Consider the following 21,489-nt stretch of genomic DNA (forward strand, 5'->3'; position numbering starts at 1 on the left):
AGCAGCATCCTACGCACAAACCATCAACTACATAATTATGCCTTCAACACGGAAAATATAAAGCATTAGTGTCTTATTCACAATGAAATGAAAGAATTTTTTTTTTAAATGTGAAATAATGCAAACTGTATTTAAGAAACACAGAAAATGCTTTTGGGAAAGCAATAGGGGTCACCTTTCAGGAAGATGATTAGTGGGCGGAAAAAAAGATTACACCGATCAGCCTTCTGAATATATTCAAGGTGCACTGTGAATTTAGGAGAACAAAGTGTTGAAGAAGCTCCTTGATGTGTTCTAAACCTGAAGGACATGGCTGGAGGGATGTTGTTTCCTCTATGTTTTGGCAGTAATCAAGAATCAAAAATTAAACCATGGAAAGATTTTGTTTTTAAAGATGTAAGAAAGCTGTCATGATATAAGATATAGGGACCTGCAAGTAAGTAAGATGCATTAACTAAGAAAATCTATACGTACTACTGTGCAAATACTATATGTAGTACTGTGCAAAAATCTCAGGCACCTAAGCACATTGTTTAAAATTATTTATCTTAGCAATAAGTGTGTACTTGCTCATAAATTCAATATATATTATTAGAAATGATAGATACACATAAATACAGTAAAAGTAACAAGATTTTTATTTTTTTTATTTAGATGTTATGAACTATTCTGAACAATAAAGTTTGGTTTTCCAGAGGTCTTCTTGATACCCTCAACTCCATCACCAGAACTCTTGATTTCATTTAATGCAAACAAAGTATTGGATGATAACTAAAAAATAATATTGGGCTTCTTCTTCAAGGAGAGACTTGGAAATAGCTGAATGAACACAGCGACGTATGGAAAATCACTACATACTGCATTATTATTTGTATTTATTATAATATCAATGTTTTTCTATGCAAATAAATGCATACTGCCCAGATTTACATCTTTTTAAATATAGGTTGCCTAAAACATTTGCACAGCACTCTCTCTCTCTCGCTCTCTCTATACAAATATATATATATATATATATATAAATATATATATATATATATATATATATATATATATATATATACACACAATCATTTTATTGTAACAAAACCTCGTATGTGCATTTTTCCTGTTTTTCAGTTTGGGACATAGTTTACCATTTTGGAGACACATTCTGACAACAGCTATGAATATATATATATATATATATATATATATATATATATATATATGCATGGAAATGGCTATGCTTAAACCTTACAAACATAAACCTTACAAACATAAACAATTGTTTTACTTGTTTTTGTATTAATTTTAATGTTTGTGTTTTTGAACAAATGAATGCTTCTTGCACAGACAAATCTCTACAGTTTCTCAGATGCCCAAGACTTTTAGTGTAGTAATAGGAGAAGGAACGGTGCTTGAAAAAACGGTACTGTGACGAAATTTTATTCCACGTGATTTGAAACCATTTATATACTGAGATGCTATACTGATACTGGATAATTGATGCTTACATATGCCAATCAGAGGCGACCCCCCCTTTAAACAACTAAGGGTTAAGTGCCTAGCTCAAGGGCACAGCGGCAGTAGTGGAATGTTATCAGTTGGGCTCAAATCCATGACCTTATAGTTCATGGCCATGTTCTCTGACCGCAGGGCTAAAACCGCCCCATTATTACATTACAAATGCTAAATACAAAACTCCTCTTAAACAGCAGTTTAGTAGATGTGTGCAGGTTGCACTGCGGTTCCTCGTGATGGCTAACGGAGGGCAGAGTGCGTTTTCTATACGTGACAGCATAATCCACTCAATCTGCACAAGTGTATTTTTGTATATCCAGTAAACATTTAATGCTTCTAATGTCTAATTTGATTTTGTGTGGTTTTAGTGATTTAAGTGACTTGTAAATGTCTGTGTAACAAGTAGAATCAGTTTAGGCATCATTTCATGGATATTATGTGTAGCACTCATATTGTTGGGCTGCATGTAAGCACAGACAGATCTAAATATATATCAGTACACATTTGCAATGGGAAAATCAGAGCTGATCTTCAAATGGAAGCATGTAAAAGCCTAGGAAATGAAACATGCATGACAGTATGTCAGTATTCCAATTCCAGAGTTTTACTCCTTAATCAATTTCTCAATATAGAGATCTCTCATCAGTAAATATGTTTTCAAAGAGAAATTAAGTTAATTAGTTTTGAGAGAGGTTCAGTAAAGAAGCGATGCTATAAATGTTTATTGTGCAGCGTATAGGTCTTTCTCAAGAATCGCATCTCTCTAGTCTCAGCCTTGCGTTAAAGTTAAAAAGCTCATCAACACACTAAATGAATAGTGAATACGTAGGCTTAACGTTGTAATTAATGACGCACAATTCCACTCATTAAATTTGTTTTGATGTATCTGGAACATAGCAGGAAAAAAAGCACACACTGCCGTTTCAAAAACATTTTAATGATCTTTTATTGTCCTTTGTCCCTATGAATACATGAAAATACATTTACGTCGACTGTAGTTATGGCAATATTGTACATACACACACATATAAACATGTATGTGGTGCGTTTCAAAATGTTATATCAATAGCAAATGTACATTAAGTACACATATGTGCAAGTGTATCTCATGTACAAATACAGTATATGAAATGTAGGTACATTTCATATAGAATTTTCATATATAAAAATGCACACTTACACACTTAATAATAAGTGCACACACGTTCACATGCACACTACAATTCACAAAGGAGTAAAGCGATTTATTATAATCCAAAAACTGAATCTGCATTTAGAGACCTTGAAGAAGACCTATACAGCCCACAATATCCTTACCCATTGTGGTTTTGTAAGTAGATTTCAAAGAGTTTCAAAGTTATGTCTGTATCTTAAGTAAGTGTGCAATATTTTTGCCTCAACACTCTGTGGTGCGTCTCATTTGTGCAGCTACTAAACTGCTCAGTGTAGGGACAGTCTTTCTGAGGTAGACTGCTCAAGTCAAGGACAAGCGTTTTCTTTTTTTTTTTCCTTCCACTTTTATGTTTTTCTGCTTTTTTTTCCTTTTATACAAATGCATGACATTCAAAAAAGACAAGAACATAGGTACTACATGTATGTATGTAGCAATGAGGTAGAAATGGTTTTAGAGAACAATGTTTGAATAAAAAACTGATACACCAGCAACATCTGGAAGAGTGCCGAAGAACGCAGGACACAGAACATATATAGGAAGGGAGAGGAAAAAACAATAATAATAATACACAAAGCAATATTCAAGTGATTTGGGGTTGTTTTGTGTGCTTTAAAACTTGTACTTCAGAGTCTGTTGCTTTCTCCATTTAATGCAGATTTAAACTGAACGCTTTTGCAGTCTCAATTACTTCCAAGTCAAGAATGGCCTGTCCAGAGATCTTTCAGAGGGGGGTATATGTAAGGGAATGCTGGTGGTATGTTCACACAGCACAGTGGTATTCTGCAAGCCTGTTTCAGATAATGACACAGAGAGATGCTGTCCACGATATGTCAGAGCGGCTCTGTGGATCAGTGCTATTTGGCTTAAGTACACACAGAACTTTTTTATTCTGAAAGAAAAAAAAAAACAAAAATTAAAGTCTATGCTGCTGAATAAGCACAGGCTAAACTGCTGTCATTTGCCATATGTTTTTATAAGCCAGTCGAGCAGAGCTTTCATTTTGGATCTTTACATAAAATGGCTGCATTTGCTTTGGTGCCAAGATAACATACTTGACTTTAACACAAATTTGAAAAGTGCATTTGACAAATTGCACAATAACATTTACTTCCTTTTTTTCAAGACGGAATACGTAATTACAGGCCAGACCAAATCCCAAGGTGATCTACTGGATAGACACCAAACATGGGTGGCATCTCACATCATGCAATGAATGCAAAATGGTAAAACAAGTGGCATTTTACAGCTAATAAAAGACTAACCGCACGTCTGTCGTAGAATGAAGGGATATGTGCTGGCGGAAGTCAGATATGCATGTAGTGGAGGGACTGATGGCTTCAGCGGCTAAATAAGCACCATCAACGGGGGAAAATTGCAGTGCCGAAGAGAAACGCGTCCGAGCTCTACATCAGCAATCCCGACGCATTATGTTGTAGACGGGAGCAGTAAAGGCCTGGGAGAAACAGAAACAAGGCAGCTTCCCTCAGAATGCCTGCAGGATTCTCCTTCAGCGGCATACGCTGGCAGCTCTGCACCACCCGGCTAGTGCTTCACAAAACGGCATGCTCAGAAATGCTCCAAGAAAAAAAAAAAGGGTGAGAGTAAACATAAACAAACAAACAAAAACATACATTCAACACAAGGCTTTCTGTTACTTTCCTCGTGTGCAGTAAACATAGGTGCAGGCTTCCTTAACCTCTGGTGCTACTGCCCAAGCATGTGACTAGCTGTTGACTGTTAGTGAAGAAAAGAGCTGCCAACAATAGAAGCAGGGACACCAAAAGAGGAGTCCAGAGAATGGTGCCCTCTGAGTGCTACACAAAACCCATGAAGCATGTGTATGAAGGGGGGTAGTGCGCACCATGTATTGTGAGCAGAAGAATTGCACAGATAGTGTCAGAGTAGCATTTGTTGATTCTTTTGATTGGGGAAAAAAGCAGCTAGTTGTATGAGCAGGCTTTCTAGCTGAGCAAGCCTAAAAAAGGTTAGGACGTCAAGCTAGCCTGTTTAATTCTGCTTTCAGAGGAAACAGTGCTAAACTGAGGTAGAAAAAGAACGCAGGGTACACATGATCCTTCAGGATTGTTACACGGATGACACACAGCAGCAGAACAAAGTCAAAAACAATAGAAGAACATAAACAACCTCTAAAGATTATATCTGGTGGTCTTTTTTGGAAAAAAGTTTTGGTTCACCCCAGCGTGTCTGTCTTTTCTGTCCGTTGACAAGAGACAAATACACAGAGTTTTACAAAACACAAATATCGTGGTCCGCTGCATCTTCTCTTTTGTGGCTAAGGCTTCGAATGAACCTTATCAGCACAATAAGCTGTGCCCGTCACTTACATGTGAGCTTGCGCTATAGAGTCAGTACTGTGCTATGCATGAGGACAGGGTGCTATAGTCAAAACTGGCACACAATTCAGAATTCTTCATTCTTTAACCCTCTGTTTCAAGCAGTACTCAAAATGGAATCATTTTCTTCCAAGATTTGACAATGTAAAGAAAAGAAAAGAAAACATAAAAGAAATACTCCTCAACTTTTTTTCTCCCAAACAACCCAGAAATGCTCTGGTTACATTCATAGTCATATCCTTGTCATTTTTTAATCAATTGAGGTGAACCTTTTTACCTAATTCAAAACCAAACCCAATGTTAACTGCTATATGTAGTGCTTTGACACAATCTTTTGAGGTACTGTACAAATCACAATCACTTTCCTGAGTTTTTGAAGAAAATCAAAAGCAAATGAAGTTTATAAATTAGGGTCCAGATTACAAATGCCACAAGAACCTTCTTTTTTTCCCACTTGGGGCCTGCAGACCAGACTCAGTTGAGGAATACTGTTGTTGTTTTTTTTTGTTCTTTTTTTTGACAGAATTGACAAAAAAGCAGAACATGTCTGTTTTAGTCTCAGGTTAAAGCTTTCTATATTAGCACATGCCACCAATGTAGATTGTGAGGCAAACCAACCAAAATACAAAATAATAAAGCACCACTTTAGGCACTTGATAGCAACAGAATCTCAAAAACAGCAGAATGGTATTTACACACAACGAGTTCATCTTCGCAGTCATCTCAGGACAGTGCGCCTCATTAAGTGACACTCGGCTTCAGCAGAGTTGAGCCAAAGAGCAGGTTTCTCTGTTGGACTATGTGCAAAGGGCCAGACATGGACTTAAGCATAGCTATGCATCATTCAGGTCTATCTGAGTGTCCTTACTGCTGTTCTTTAAGGGTCACTAGCATTTGTAACACCCACCCTTCAAAACTGCATGTTTCACCCAAAGAATTCTGAATTGTATCCTCTCCTTAGAGCAGGAGAGTTTGCCCCCATATGGTTCCCCTTAACCTCCCCTCTTACTGACTACAGCCAAACATTTTATTCCACTCAGTGTATGTGTCCAGTTCTTTCTGTGATATGCTGGGCTGGATTTTGCAAAAGACATTCTCAAAGTCTTGGTACGACAGTGGCCTCATTTGACCCGGCATGATCCCGGAAAGGTCCGCGCTGGACATGCCATGCAAAGGTCCCACAATAGCCTCCTGGCAGAGCCGGACTACGTCCAGCCCCGAGAATCCTTCGGTCCTCTGGACGAGCAGCGCAACCTCTTTGTCGCTGAGGCAGTAGTTGTGCTGGGAGAGCACCTGGCTGATGAGCTGGTGCCGTGCCGTAGTGTCTGGGAGTGGGATGAGCAACCTCTTTACAAAGTACCTCCGCAGAGCCTCGTCGATCTCCTCTGGCTTGCTAGTGGAACAGATGACCAGGACGTGGTCTTCTGGTGAGCTGAGCACCCCATCCAGCTGCAGGAGCAACTCGCTCTTGATCCGGTTCACCGGGCTCTCCTCGCTCAGCTGGGCCGACAGCAGCAGATCTACGTCGCTAACAAAGACTACTGAAGGCTGCCGGCAGCGAGCCACAAGAAACGAAGCCTGCACCACCTTGTCACCCTCTCCCAGCCACTTGGTGACCAGTGCTGAGCTGCTGAGCTGGAGGAATGCAGCGCCCAGCTGACTGGCCACGCAACGGGCCAGCAGTGTCCGCCCTGTGCCCTGAGGTCCGAAGAAGAGGATGCTGCGCGGCAATGGCGCCAGGCCGCTAAACATGTCAGGTCTCAGAATGGGCCACAGGACCTCCTCTTTGACAGTGGCCTTGGCCAGCTCCAGCCCTGCGATGTCGTTCCAGTCAACAGGAGGCGTTTGCTGCAGAATCTCTGTGGTGACCATTTCCACCAGGCCGGCATCACTGTTCTTTAACTGCTCCTCAGCCGGGTGGCCACTTGAAGTCACTGTGCCGATGGAATGGGACAAGTGCTGCCTGTGCTCCTCACCATGCTCGCTCATGACTGGGGAGCCAAACTTCCCAAATGACTCTCCTGATCGCACCGAGCCCACAGATCCTTTGGATGACCCATAGGATGGAGGGGTGATGGCTCTGCCAGACTGGCTGCCAAATTTACGCTGCTGGTCTGAGGACATTGGCTGTTTTGTGGGCTTAAATGGCAGAGATGACGTGTCAGCACTTCTGTCAAACCCATTCCCTCTGCTTGAATCAGCAATGCTGTTATCTGGCATCCTGTACATGGGGCTTTGAGTCGAGCGCTGTTGACTGTAGCTGAAATTTCCATAACTGGAGTCCATGTCTCCTTGTCCTGTCATGTAAAAAGCTTTCCTTTTCAGTGAGTTGGCCGAGCTACCGTTCAGAGGTGTAGGTGCAATCGGCGCATGGCTATGTGACTGGTAGGAATAGCCAGGGAGAGTAGAGGGGGGCAGTGGGGTAGGCGCCGCAATGCCTGAGGGCAAGTAGGCTGAGGGAGGTGGGGCTCCCCCGGGGCTGTAGCCGGGAGCAACAGCAGCCTGGGGGGGATAGCCTGCAGGAGGGTAGTTGTAGCTGGAGAGGTTGGGTGAGCCTGCGTTGTAGCTGGGCACCAGCGTTGGAGGAGGGGGAGGAGGAGGAGGCGGAGGAGGAGGCTGGAGGAGCCCACCACTGTGCAAAGGGGAGGGGTGTGGGGAGGCCAGGGATGGGGTGCTTTGCCCACCGCTGTAAGTGGAATGCAGGTACGTGCCATTGTAGCCACCAGCAAATTCCTGAGAGGGGATTCCCGAGTGCAGGGCAGCAGGCGTGTGGCTCCCGCAGCCACTGCTTGAGTAGCTGGGTTCGCTCAGGCTGCTCGGAACCCCTGCGGCGCTGCAGACACTGGCCGTCGAATCTCCCGGGGGCAAAGCAGCTGGAACAACAGCTTTGCTCGCAGATATCACATCTGCAGTGCAGTTCATTGGGTAGATCCCCTCTTGCCAGGCCTCGCTTTCTGATTTGCGCCCGTTCAAGAGTCCTGCGGCACCTTCTGGGTATGAGCACAGCAGCGCCCTCTCGCCGGGACCCTCCAGGATGCCAGAGTACTTCTCAGCATACTTCTTCAGGAGGTTAGAGGCGGTGAGAGCCGAGATGTCATCGTTTGCCCAGGCGTACTGGTAGGTCCTCTGCAGGTGCCCGCGGTATGCCTCAGCCTTGTGGGCCGGGGAGCGGGTCGTGGAGGAGATGTCGAAGTGCTGCTCTGCCCACTGCGCATGCTCTGGGGTCCACTGCATCTTTAAGCCTAAATATACCCAACAAACAAAACAAAAAAAAACAAACACCAGTGTCAGAAACTTGATGAATAACGTTCAGAGAGCACAGGATCAGCAAAGGCCCCCCTTTTTTGTGAAACTCTGCAGAATCAATGATCCAATACATGATTGCTTTTAAACAGAGAGAGAGAGAAAAAAAACAGCAAGAACAACACAAAAATATTACTTTCTATTTCCTACTCTGCAGCTCTCCTGGAGTGCAGGCTACATATCACAGGCCCTGCTGACAGTTAGTATCACAGGAGCAGTGTGGATTTGGGCACCCAGCACCTGGTTAGCACAGTATAATGCACCCTGCACAGAGCGGAGTGACACAGACATCGCAGGTCACTCTATAATCCAACTCTCATCTAAAGCAGTCCCAGACAGTTTCAAATCTGCTTGGAGGAGTGCAGCAAAGCAATCTCCCAGGCAGCGCTCCGCTGCTTTCATCACACAAACCCCACAGCACGGCATGAATTACAACAGCTCTCTGTCTGCCTGCTGCCTCCTGGAGCACTGCGAACTGGAAAAGGGGAAAAAACATGCCTCTCTTGTCTTTCTCCCTCTCTCTGGCTCACTTGCTCTTTCTTCCTCCCTCTCTCTCTCTCTGGCTCACTCTCTTCTCTTTCCAGCTTCTCTCTTTTATTGCCTCCAGGGCTCAAAAGCCACCATCAAGTTTAATCCCAAACTCCATCTGCAAACACAAGTAGTTACATATGCTGTCATCTTAGACTCAGCATGGGATTATCAAAGAGACATTTACTCGAGAACCATCGGGATGACACAAGCGGTCTACATAGACACACACACACAAACACCCACACACACACACACCCACACACCCACACACACACACACAGTATGGACTACTGATGAGAGTGGAAGTCAGCCCTCTTATCCCACAGGCATGTTGTTGTAGCCAAGCACACATACTTGCTGCTTATCTAGACACACTGGACATTACATTTACATACACACTGATCTATCACTGAAACAAATAATACAAATACAGAATCTTACATTCTGTGCCACAGATCTCATAATTAGTTCTAAAATATTTAACATTTTATCTGATCATTTTGTCCATGACACAGTAAACACAGCCTAAAAGTACATTTTTCCAGTAGTAGCCAACAAAGGGGATGCATGGTAATATCAAAATCATATTGGTATCAGCAGACAATCGCTTTAAACAAATATCGGCATCAGAAACATGTTTGACCAGTATGTCAGACTGATTTTAGAGCAAAACGTTGAACTGTTATGTGATGCTGGACTACTGTACTAAATTGTCTGCATTTTATTCATTTTACTGCATTTAAAAACCTACACAAATAAATAGGTTTATATTCTCTGCTAATCTGAGTAGATCTAGTGCCAGTTTTAGTAGTGTTTATGCATCATAAACATTACTAAAATGTTTATATATCAACATTGGGATCATCATCAGCAAGCATGTACACAACAATTATTAGACATTTTGTCTATAATTCTTGTATCAGTGCATCACTAGCCAACAGTCCATAGATGATATACCACCAATATAACCCAAATACAGCAACGTAGAGCTTTCATAAAGCTTTCTGTCCCTTATCACTGTATGGCACAGGTGCAGATTGTTCTAGTAATGTCAGAGATTTGTAGATCTGTTCAACTAGCAATTGCACTTGAACGATGTGAACATTTTTGACTGATATCGATACTAATTTTAAGGGGCTAAAAATTCAGATAGCTGATATCAGCTGATATAATTTTATACACATCTTTGTTTTACTGTATTTTATACTTTTTAGCTAAACAATGCTCTACTGACTGATAGGCTTGTGAGAAAGTCTTAATTGCAAATAGTCTCATACTGAGCTGCCCAGTGGCAGAACTCTTTAAGGTTTTGTCTGAATGTTGGGAGATGCTGTGACTAAAAATAATTGTCTACAATCATGTGCTAATTATTTTCACCTGATGTCGGTAATACCACAGGTCTTTAATATCAGTTGATATGATCATCCAGCTGATACCTTAGGCCACAATGCTACATAATAAGCACAGTGATTTTTGGTCTACATAGATCAGATGAACTAACAGGTGGAAGAAACAGTTCTCAAGGTGGTGATTTCTGGAGTCTTGCACTAAATTATAAACAAAATCCACAGTGCTGAATTAGCACCTGCAGTGTAGGTTTAATCACTGCTACACCGAAATTAAGACTGTAGGAGTTCAACACTAGAGATTTTGCTGTGTGATTCTCCACTGTTAATGCTTTTAGGTCTGGGACTGAGGTAAGCCTGTGTGCGCAACACTGACCCATAGTATAAATCTCAGGGTCTATTCCAGGAGGCCAGTATTGCCAGTATTTAGCAGCCTTTTCCCTCTACTGTAGCAGCGAGGCATGCGGTTTTCCCCAACAACCACCTTCCCAGCAGCCTGCCTGCACAGCGCACTCACACACACACACACACACACACTGAGCGCTAATTAGCAGGATGATGCTGCGCTAATTGTGTTAATTTACAAGGTTTTAGTCAAAGGGATCGGTGCTATGGCTGGCAAGGCTGTCAGGCCTGTGAGCTAATGACTAAGAAAGGCTAAAGACAAAGCGCTGGCATCAACATGGCAGGCATGCCAGGAAGCCCATTAATAACATCAGCAGTAAAAGCTGCACTCCAAACAATGGCAGGAGTCAATACTATTACTCCGACAAATCATACACGTTCAGATTATTAGGAAATTAATGCCACATTTTATGCACTTTGCTGGAAACTGCTTTTGATTTGCTATTATGTTGCATTTTGCAGTATTTTATGTGTGCTCCTGGCCAGCGTTTTACGCATCGGGCTATGCCTGGTTACTGCTGTGGGACATGTGGTATTCCCACAGCAATTCATTTGAGATGTATGTAAAGATTTATCTCCAATAATAATGTGTACTGAGTGGAGGACATATATTTTCCTTGATCTGAGGATGAGCTTTCATTTCTGTGTGCAGACTATAAACTGTGGCGTGTACTCCAGAGCTGTTAAAGATTACCTTGGGAATTTGGCGGCTCAGTTATCTTTGAGCCTCTGTACATCCACTCGTTAATACATTTATTACTCATCTTTCAAGTTCCACTTTCAAATATATATATTTATATTCTGCTCCTCTCTAAGAGGTAAGTCTTTATGGAGGACGTGGGTGTTGACTTGTGCTGGAATAAAGTAAGACGTTCGGAGAGGCTGAAATCCTCTGCAGCGCAGTGTGCACACGGAGATTTCAAACAATACTCCAGTCTCTCATTCTAATGACTTTTATGAAATGCACCACACGCTAACAAAAGAGCAAATTCAGCTATAGTCATTTAACAAGCCTAACAAATTACCAGCTTCTTACAATAATAAGACAGGAATGTCTTCTTCAAACCGTTTAAAGTGTTTAAGTCGACTAAAATGAGACATCAAGAGATTTAGTTACAGGGGTAACATGGGGGCTGAGCGAATGCACTGTATTATAGCCCAACTAAATCCATATAATGCTCTCTAAGTGACAGTGTTTATGCACGTATTCCTGCCATTCTACCACATAATGCAGAGTCCTCGCTAGGTTATATGCTACTTTGCATGATCTTAGCCATGCCTGTCTTCCAGATTACACGCTAAAATCTGATCAGGTGATTCGTGAGGTGAGATTTAAATAGAGAAAACAACTGAACTATGGAGGGGTGAAGGAGAGGGGGAAATCAGAAAGAGAGTGATTAACAGAGGAAGAAGAGACAGAAGATGCAGAAAGAAAGCGAGTGAGAGCGAGAGAGACAGAAAGGGAGAGCAAGAGAGCGAGGGAGAGCGTGAGAGAGAGTGCACTGCAGAAGATGAATCATCTCCAGTTTAGTTTTAGACTGCACTAAATCAGCTGCAGCTCCTCCGTGCTCTTCATGCTTCTTCAGCCTGGCTTCTAGAGCTGTGACACAACAATAAATAACACAAACACACAGACAAACCTATCTCTTTCTCTAAATATAAAAATGTCACTCCTACTGCTCCCATATGTCATATCCTGCCACTGTTTTTGGTGAGAATGTGTAGTGCAGTTCTAACCATGGAGCCCTGTTTACTTGTATTGTGTATTGTACAGTGTCATCCTTTAACAAATGCTGTAGCATTCATTCATGTTATATTTCACAACAGACAAATTCACTTATGTACACATCCTACATTGTTTATTTCACATGCAATGTGTATTTAAAACACTGTCAAATAATGCTGGGCGATACTGATAATATTTAATATCATATCAGTTTCCAAATATATCACAGTATCAGATAAAATTTACATTTCATTGATAATGACCCCGTACTTCATGAGCACTGTTAAAACATGTTCATATTAAATGCGAGTAAAGTTTGTCAGGTGAAAAAGACAATAAACTTGAATGGGAAAAAAAATCTGGAGGTGAACCATGATGTCTCCTTTCCAAAAAAATCCCTAAACTGCGCCTCAGCCAACATAATGTCACTTGTTGCTCACAGTTGCAAAAAAACTAACTAGCTAATGTTAGCTGTTCGCTGAACTATACGTTCCTTGCAGAACCACATCACAACAGGACTGCCTGATACTCGCCTGATATTTCACTCTCCCCTGCCGAAGGACATAGCGAGACAGAATTTTATACTAAAAATAAATATTTTGATTTTGGCCGATCTGTGTTGCAGTTTTCTGATGTAAATGACGTGAGGCAGGTAAGAGTATTCGCGCTGTATATGAATGCTGCTATTGTGATGACTATCACAATAATTACCTAAACTTTTATCACAGTTTAAAATATTATCATTATTTTGTATTTTAAAAACACTGCATGTAAATGACAAACATACATGTTGTGTTCTGTCCTTTTAACAGTATTAATAGTAGTATAAGAATTTTATACTAAAAATAAATTAGCATGGGTTAACTTACAGGTCCTAGAAGTATATAGTGCACAAAAAACAATTTAAAGAACTAAACACAAACTGACCGGGACACTGTTGTTTCCTGGAATAGAATGCTATTATAGATATAATGCTCATTATCTTTCAACACCTTTAACACTAAAAATTCATATCACAATGTGTCAATATTTCATTATATCACTCAGCATAAGTCGTGTCAATATAAAAAATGACATCACAATAATTACCTAAACTTTTATCACAGTTTAAAATATTATCATTATTTTGTATTTTAAAAACACTGCATGTAAATGACAAACATACATGTTGTGTTCTGTCCTTTTAACAGTATTAATAGTAGTATAAGAATTTTATACTGGATCCTGTATGAAACACGTGATCAGAATTTGACTAAAATGCAGTGACAGTATTTCAGTGTCCACAATGTGTTCAATATACCTTATTACTGAACATCACCACAAGTTCCTAAACACAGAAATAGAATCTGCTCAGTGTTCCAGATGTTTGCATCACAAATGGTCACTGAAACAGCCCATTTAGTCTATCCACAGACACTGACCAGAAAAAAAAAAATTGAAAACAAAATTAGACACAACAAGCACTGACCTGCTCTCTCGCCTTAGCTGCATTTGGCATAATTAGTGCTCATTTCATTAGAGGATGCCTAAAGACAGGCGGAGGACCTCCGCTCAAATTCCACTCATTGGCTCTCCACAAAAGCCCTTTGTTTAATTTACCAGTGTCTGCGAGGCTACCTTTACAGTACGCCTGGCAAATCTTAGATTACACTCTCACTCAGAATTCACCCAGCTAAAACAGACAGTACCAGGCACGCAGCATTAAGAGATAAGGGTTTATAAGAGCAGCTTTGGCATTACAAACAGGTGAGCAGTATGCAGCTGACAAAACAAGACTATGATGTTGTTTAGAGTAAAATGTGCAAATTACGTAGTAGCAAATCATTTAGAGCATGAATTATTACAAACACCCACACAAACACAAGTCACAACTAACAAAAACGCAGAAGACCAAAAAACACACATGAAGTATGCGGCTGAAGCGTTAATTGCTCGTCCAAATAATTAAAGATGTGCAAGTCCTGCATCACCTTTTATAGGCTGCACAGTCTTCCCCAAGCCTGACAGTAATTATGTATGGTTTGTGCAGGCATCTAATAGGTGTGTTATTAGTGAGAGTGATCAACAGTAAACCCCCGGAGAGGAAGCTCTGCTACAGCACACTGTTTAATTTCAGACACTGTGATCATGGCCAATGAAACAGAGAAGCTGACCTTTTTGGGAGCTATTAATCTGGCTAGCCTTGGCCGATTTTAAGCAAACAGCGGCGCGCCCGCGCTCTGTCCGTCCAATTTCCCAGTGCGTAAATTGGACTGCCGCTTGCACAATTCTCTATTCATTACTGCGCAGCTGAAAGGAAGCACAGAGGTGGCGGAGTGGTTTTCTTTTCCTTTTTTTAGTGCGTGCGTGTGTGCGGGAGTGTATGAACACGCAATGGCTTCTAGCAGAATTCCCAAGCTCTCCCGCTTGCTCTCTCCCCCTCTCTCTCTCTCTCTCTCTCTCTCTTTCTCTCTCCCACTCTCCTGCTCTTACTCTCCCTCTTGCTTTTAGGCTTGGGGGGGATGGGGTTGCTTTAGGAGGAAGCTGTCGTAATTGAAACGTGGTCTAATCAGACTCATTACCATTTTGGCCAATTTGCACCACCAAAGATGCTTATTAGGTAACTGTGTTTAATAAAGCGCTCTTTAGAAAGCTAACTGTAATGAGCTCTTTAGAGTCAGGTCCGAGCGTGATTATGCCAGTGGAAGTGTTTAGCTGGGCTCAGGCAGACGGCTACATTTAGTCATGTACAATGTCATAATTAAGCCACACAACCTGCTTTCCCCAGCGCACAATGAACGCGGCTGCAACCGGAGAAACTCGGAAAAATATTTATAATTACTGATCATTACAGCCCAGGGATTTTTTTATCTGTGGATGTAAACATAATTATGAGAGCCTCTTCCTTTCATAATGCGCACACAGCACACTCAACATGACAAGCGTGCGAATACTGTGGACAGACATTAATTACATTTATAAATAAAAACAAGCTCATATTCCTCTTCTAATGCACTGTAGAGATGTGTTCCCCTCTCTCTCTCTCTCTCTGTTTCTCTCTCTCTCTCTCTCTGCCCCCCTCTAGGTGGGGGGATGGGATACAGTTCTAATTCAATCTCTGCTGGTAATCGTTATGGCAACAGAAGGCCATTCATCTTACATATCAACTTAAAACCATTTAAAGTCAATTTGGAAATCCATGTCCCACTCATTCTGATGGGTCCGTGAGACCAGAGGGCATCATTAAGCTCCTAATTTAGCCAAGAAATTCAGTCAATGTCCTTTTTCCTGCTGTACAGCACACGTTAAGACTCCCAGCACCCAGCCGCCGGAGATGATGGAGGAGAGATCATGCAGTGTAAAGCGTGACCAAACAACAAACAGCGTTTCAAAAGACAGAGAGAGAAAACCTGCATAGTCACCCTACCTCCAGGGTACAGTAATTTAATTAAGCATTCTAAACACAATTAATCAACTAATTAGCCTTAAATGCATGTCACAGGATGAAGTCCACATCATTTAGTGACTTGGCTAATTGTGATCTTGAGCTACCCTATGAGAGGAAAATTATGATAATATAAACATTCATAAACGCTCTCAATGGGGGCATTTTAGATCACTTTGACATTAGGAGGTCTAAATAAAACTGCAGGGACGTATGTTTTACATGAAGAATGTCAGATTGGAATGTGAGAACTGTAGGTCTTTACCATGTCATGAATTTGCTCAATGTCTCTCAGTGTTACGTCACCCTATGAACAACTTTCGAACAATGTTAAGAACGACAGCCCACATTTATCATGTATCTCAGAGTAAGAGCACTGATCTAAGATCAGATCTCATCAGGTCATGGAATTTTATTCACTGTTAGATAAAAAGCATGAGTTGATCCTAGATCAGTATTATTACTCTAGAAAGTCTGATTAATATGAGCCAATGTTAGCAAGAACAGCTGGGCCTGAATAAAAATACTATTTTTGGATAGAACTGTTACAGTCCAGATGCATGCAAATGTAATTACATCAAAGCTGATTTGGTCTCTGTAGTATGTTTTCACAAATCCTCCCTGTAAAGCTGAACCTCACATACTTTCCAACTAAAAACCTGCACCAGTGTTGTTTGTAGAGAGAGCCTGCACAAAAACATTACTGTGATTACAATGGAAAAAACTCTGAATTGGTCAACGACACATTTGCAGTTTAACAGTTCCAGCTTTAGTCCAGTTATGCTGCCCAACGGTTAAGTGGTGGCGTCCAGCTGTCTGTACTCGAACTAATAATCATGACACACATCAGCAGCTAAATGAACGCTTCTGCTGCTCAGTCTCAAGCACAGCAGTTAAAGTGACTCACATTATTTGTGTGGACTAAAAAAGCAAATGAGTACATCTGATTTTTAATGCAGGTAACAAGTTCTTAGAAAACAACAAATAAATATAACTAGGGATGACATTGGAATCATATCATTATTGCCAGTTATTTGTTAAAATGAAAAATATATATAACTGTGCAAAAGTGCACAGTTTTTTTTCATTTTTCCAAACATTTTATCTTAGCCATGAGTCTGTTTTGTTCATAAAACCAAGTCAGATGCAAATAAACATTAAAGAGTAATAAGAACGTCATATTAAAGTAGTTATTTAACTAAAGTAGTTAATATAGGGCTGGTACGGAGAACAAAGTCTGGTTCCAGATTTCTGTTTGAAGCTTCCAGCTACCGCATGTATTTGCTGAGTTATTACATGATAAATACAGATAAATTTGGGCTATTCCAAGGAAAGGTTTGGAAATGATTAAACAAATGCATTGATATACATTAAACAACTACTTACTGTATTAATATTATTTGTAATTATTCTAATATTAGGGTTTTATATGTGTAAATAAATGCTTACTGCCCAGATAAACAGCCTTTGATTCAAATTTTCTCAGATTCCCAAAACTTTTGCATAGTACTGTATATATCAGTAGGGCTGGGCAATATGACCATATATATCACTATCGTGATAAATTATGTCACAGTGCAACACAATATGCTTTTCTGAACATACTGTGAATATCAACAGTACTTGTAGAACACTGACCAACTGCATATTTCATTATAATAAGAGCAAATTTAGTCCGGTTTAACTGGATTTAGTGCAACACAGTATATGAAATATTTAATAAAAATCACTGTATTTACAGTTTTAATAGTATTTTTAAATGTTGCACTATTAGTTCTTTTTCCTCTATCCCAACTGATCAGATGTCTGAAAAAATAAATAATGACACTGTGTATCTTGAAAATTTCTTGAAGTATCACAATATTGTATTTTTGCCATATCGCCCACCTCTGTCAGCATTGGACGGATTTTCAGATTTGATGTTTCAAACCACTATATAATGACATGTTTATTGTACTTCAGAGGAGTAGAAGGTTTAGGTGATTCTGGGCTTCTGTTGCATTTCAATTAATTTCACTGCAGTTAAAAAATCTATAGGAATGTTATATTTCTCTGTAATGCAGATCCAGCTGGATCTAGAGCCAGTTTCTATATTTTTTTTATCAGCAATGTTAGATATGTACCTGAAAAATATCAGACGTTGACATCGACCCACAATTCCAATATCAATGCATCCCCAAAAAAAATCAAACAGAAATTCCAGATATGTAGTGTGCCAAGCCCAGTGTTCCGGCATAGTGTCCTGTGGAAGTGTATACTCACAAGGCAAACACTGATTTTTCATTCCTTCAGATCATCACAGCTTGAGGCTTTCTCTACCCTGTCTGTTTGCATTTCCAGACCCATCGTCTTAAGAAAATGTGAACAAACCCTCGGCTTAAAAAGTCCCCTCATATTAATGGTAACATTTACCACCATGAAATGGAACAGCATTAGGAGGGATAACTGTGACAGCAAATTGGGCTGAGTGGGGAAACTGCTTTATCACTCTTCTCATTCTTCTAATAAGATTACACCTGCATTTAATAAGTTCTGTTCCTATTGACATGCTTTTGATTTTAAATGTTAAATGAGATGCTTCTCCTCACATACGACATCCAGTGTGATGTTCGCTGTGTTCAGATGAGATCTGCTGTATTATATGTGACGCACAGGACCACAGATGATGGCTTTGCTCATGCTGAGTGTAATCCAATGTAAAAAACTGCCTATGTGCTACAGAACAAACAGGGTAATATAGATAGAACGGAAGAAAAATTTCTGAAATAAAAACACACAAAGCCACTGCAGAGCCTGATGCAACACTGGGGATAAATCCACTAGGAAAGAAGGCAAATGGGAACATGTAAAATATTGGTTTACCCACTTTCCTCTAAAAGGATCTGCTGTTGACTTTACTAAGCTTAACAACATTTCTCTGTCTTATAATCATCTGCCTGAGTTTAGAACCCAAGCGCTTGCTTGGAGCTCAGTCAGTCAAGCTGTCAGTTAGACAGGTCCACACGTTGGTGTATGAGAAGAGAGTACCTGGAGGAGGTTAATAAGGTGATTTACTTCTAATGTGCCATCTGCTTTTGTCTCAGCGCCACTGTCAGCATGCTACAACTTAACTCCCTGTATGTAAGCGTACATCTCGCAGCAGCCGCAGCAGTCTGTGATGGAGCGGCTCCATTACCGCTTGCGCTCGCTCGCTAAAGACAAATACCACGCCGGGCCAGGAGACATTTGGAAAGAGAGAGGTGGCGAGAGGCCGAAAGTGAGCAGATGCGCGCCGTATGTTAGGAGTTGGGTGTGAATTTATATGGGGCACTTATCTTTAATGTAGTTGGCATGTCAGTCAAGCAGTCAATTTCCGAAGACAAGGCCACTCTTTGTAACTGGGCGTAATATTCATGATTGTGTTCGGAGAGAAGACGTGGCGTGCGCGCAGCCTGCTGTGACAGAGCTGTAATCATTTCAATCTGCTAAACACCGATTATGCCTCTCAAAGCGGCTGACTGTTTCACTGATGCAATGCTCCCTCTCCTCTCCCTCTGTTCTCCTGCCCCTCCTCTTCCCTCCTCTCCTCCTTCCCCTCCTCCTCTCATCTGTTCCTCGTCCACTTTTTCTCCTAGTCATCTCCTCCTCAGCCTTTTCACTTCTTCTTTCCTCTCTTCCAGCACACTGGTCACTTAATGTGAACTTAAGCAGCTGATGAACTCTGTCTGTGTCAATCAGAAGGAATCTGAATTCATAAACATCTGATTATCTTGCAAAGAGTTATTTACGTATTGTGTATTTACGTGTTGTGTAAAACCCCAGGCCACAAGTATCAGCCTGCCGGGGTTTCGTTATGAGGATGGTTTCAATATTCATATATGGATGAGTAGAAGAAGTGCTGTGCAAAAGTCAGAGACCACCCTTTAGTTATTTAAATTCCACTCAAAACAGCCATCAAGTACACATGATTTTTTTAGGTATGCATGAGGAAGAGTAAGATAAAAGGAAAACAAGTGGAAAAAAACGTTTTAAAAAAAATTATTAAAAGGTAAAGAGAAAATGGGACTGTTAACAATCATGCAAGATTTGTTAAACCGCCAAAACTGTCACCATCAGATAAACAGTACTTAAAGCTTTCATCTTTGAGATATGGGAGAGAATCAAGTTCTACTCTTCCTCCAGATTTCAAAAATCCATATATTTCTGTTGGTCTTACCACTGTGAGATGATAACTCAGAGTTATGGGTCTAAAAGAATGTGTAGCTGTCAAGAGGTCCTTACTGAGAAAAGGAAATAGACAAAAAAGTGTTAATCAAACAAAGAAGCTGCTGACGTTCTCAGAACAATGGACTGACCACCCCAGACCTCAACATCACTGAATGTGTTTGGGATTACTTGGATCATGAGATGAAGAAAATAGAACCAACTTTCTAGTGAGGAAAAACATTCCTGCAGATTTCTTTAAAAAACCGAAAGCAAGTCTTACGAAAAGAATGGAAGCTGTAATAAAGGCAAAAGATGGACACAAATACTTCAGTTGCTGAGATGTTTTCTGTTAATTATGTGTTTTTATGCTGAAAAAGGACATATATTAGGAAATGATTAAAGGCATTCAGATGTTGTAAACTGCCAGATGTTTTATTCACCAAGCCAAACGGATAAGAATTTCAGTATCAAACCAACAAACTCAAGTCTGTTTTCCTGTGCACTATACATAGCGTAATGCACTTTACCAGTCTTCTGCCCCCCACCCCCTCAATAGGACCTTAACTCCTCCCCTTCTTCGTTGTCATCCATCAGTCCTAACACAATGAGCTAATTATTTAGCCAATAACCGCTCCACGACGCACATTACGCTGAGGTAATTATAAATCATTACACATGCTACGCTTTCTGATATTAAGTGGCTGGTAAGTACGGTGGATGCATCATATTTCAAGAGTGGACAATATACGTGAACGTGACAGCAGGGAGAATAATGAGTATCCATTATCTTATATTGCTTGCAATAATAATTTTCAAGACCCTCGTTTCGTGAAGGGTGGTCCATCAGATGCTTAGCTCAAAGACTTTCCTACGTAATCCAAAATTGATCTTTAAAGGTCATTAGCAGAAGTGAGGTAACACAGAATCCATGAGAGCCCCCCCACGTGCCCTGTTTATCTATGTGCTTTTTCACTTCTAGAAAGGTACAAACCAGCACACTCACACACACACGTTCATGCACACATGCATGCACAGACTATGTGGACCTACTGTACAACCTAAACTGAGCATTGATTTGAGCTTTCATACTTTCATACTACTAAAGCAACACTTTCAGTTGACTGTCCATCAGTGGACAATCTGAAATTTGACATCTTTGATGCCATGAAAATAAAATATGCCAAAGATTTTTTGAAAATCCAGCTGAAGGTTAACAAGAATTCAGTGTCATTTTTTCTTTTGTTTCTTGTCACTATAAAACATATCTTGGCAACAGGGATGGATTACTGACCAGGTCTGTGGGCCCAGTGCCCAGCGGCTTCTAGCTGCCAGGGGACTTGGGGGCCTCAAATACTTGAAACAATCCACTGCATATATAAACATTGTATTGAGTATGTACAAATAAGTGTGGACAACATGATTATATTTTATTGTTATTGTGATAAATTACGTCTCAATATACATTTCTGAGCATTCTGTGGATATCATCAGTATGTAGTGACCAACTGAATGTGTCATTACAAAAAGAGCATAATTAG

At 40.6% G+C, this 21,489-nt stretch overlaps 1 protein-coding gene across 3 annotated transcripts in view; it reads right to left on the bottom strand.

The window, feature by feature from the left end:
• Positions 1–1,284: 1,284 nt before the first annotated feature.
• Positions 1,285–21,489, bottom strand: part of fign (fidgetin) — a 60,099-nt gene continuing 39,894 nt past the window's right edge. For all 3 annotated transcript variants that reach the window (XM_036567827.1, XM_036567835.1, XM_036567821.1), the window contains exon 2: positions 1,285–8,273. In XM_036567827.1, the coding sequence (XP_036423720.1) occupies positions 6,037–8,265 (2,229 nt within the window). In that variant the 5' untranslated portion in view covers positions 8,266–8,273 and the 3' untranslated portion in view covers positions 1,285–6,036. The remainder of the gene's footprint in view (positions 8,274–21,489) is intronic.

Source organism: Colossoma macropomum, unplaced genomic scaffold, assembly GCF_904425465.1.
Source record: "Colossoma macropomum unplaced genomic scaffold, Colossoma_macropomum, whole genome shotgun sequence".
Classification (NCBI taxonomy): Eukaryota; Metazoa; Chordata; class Actinopteri; order Characiformes; family Serrasalmidae; genus Colossoma; species Colossoma macropomum.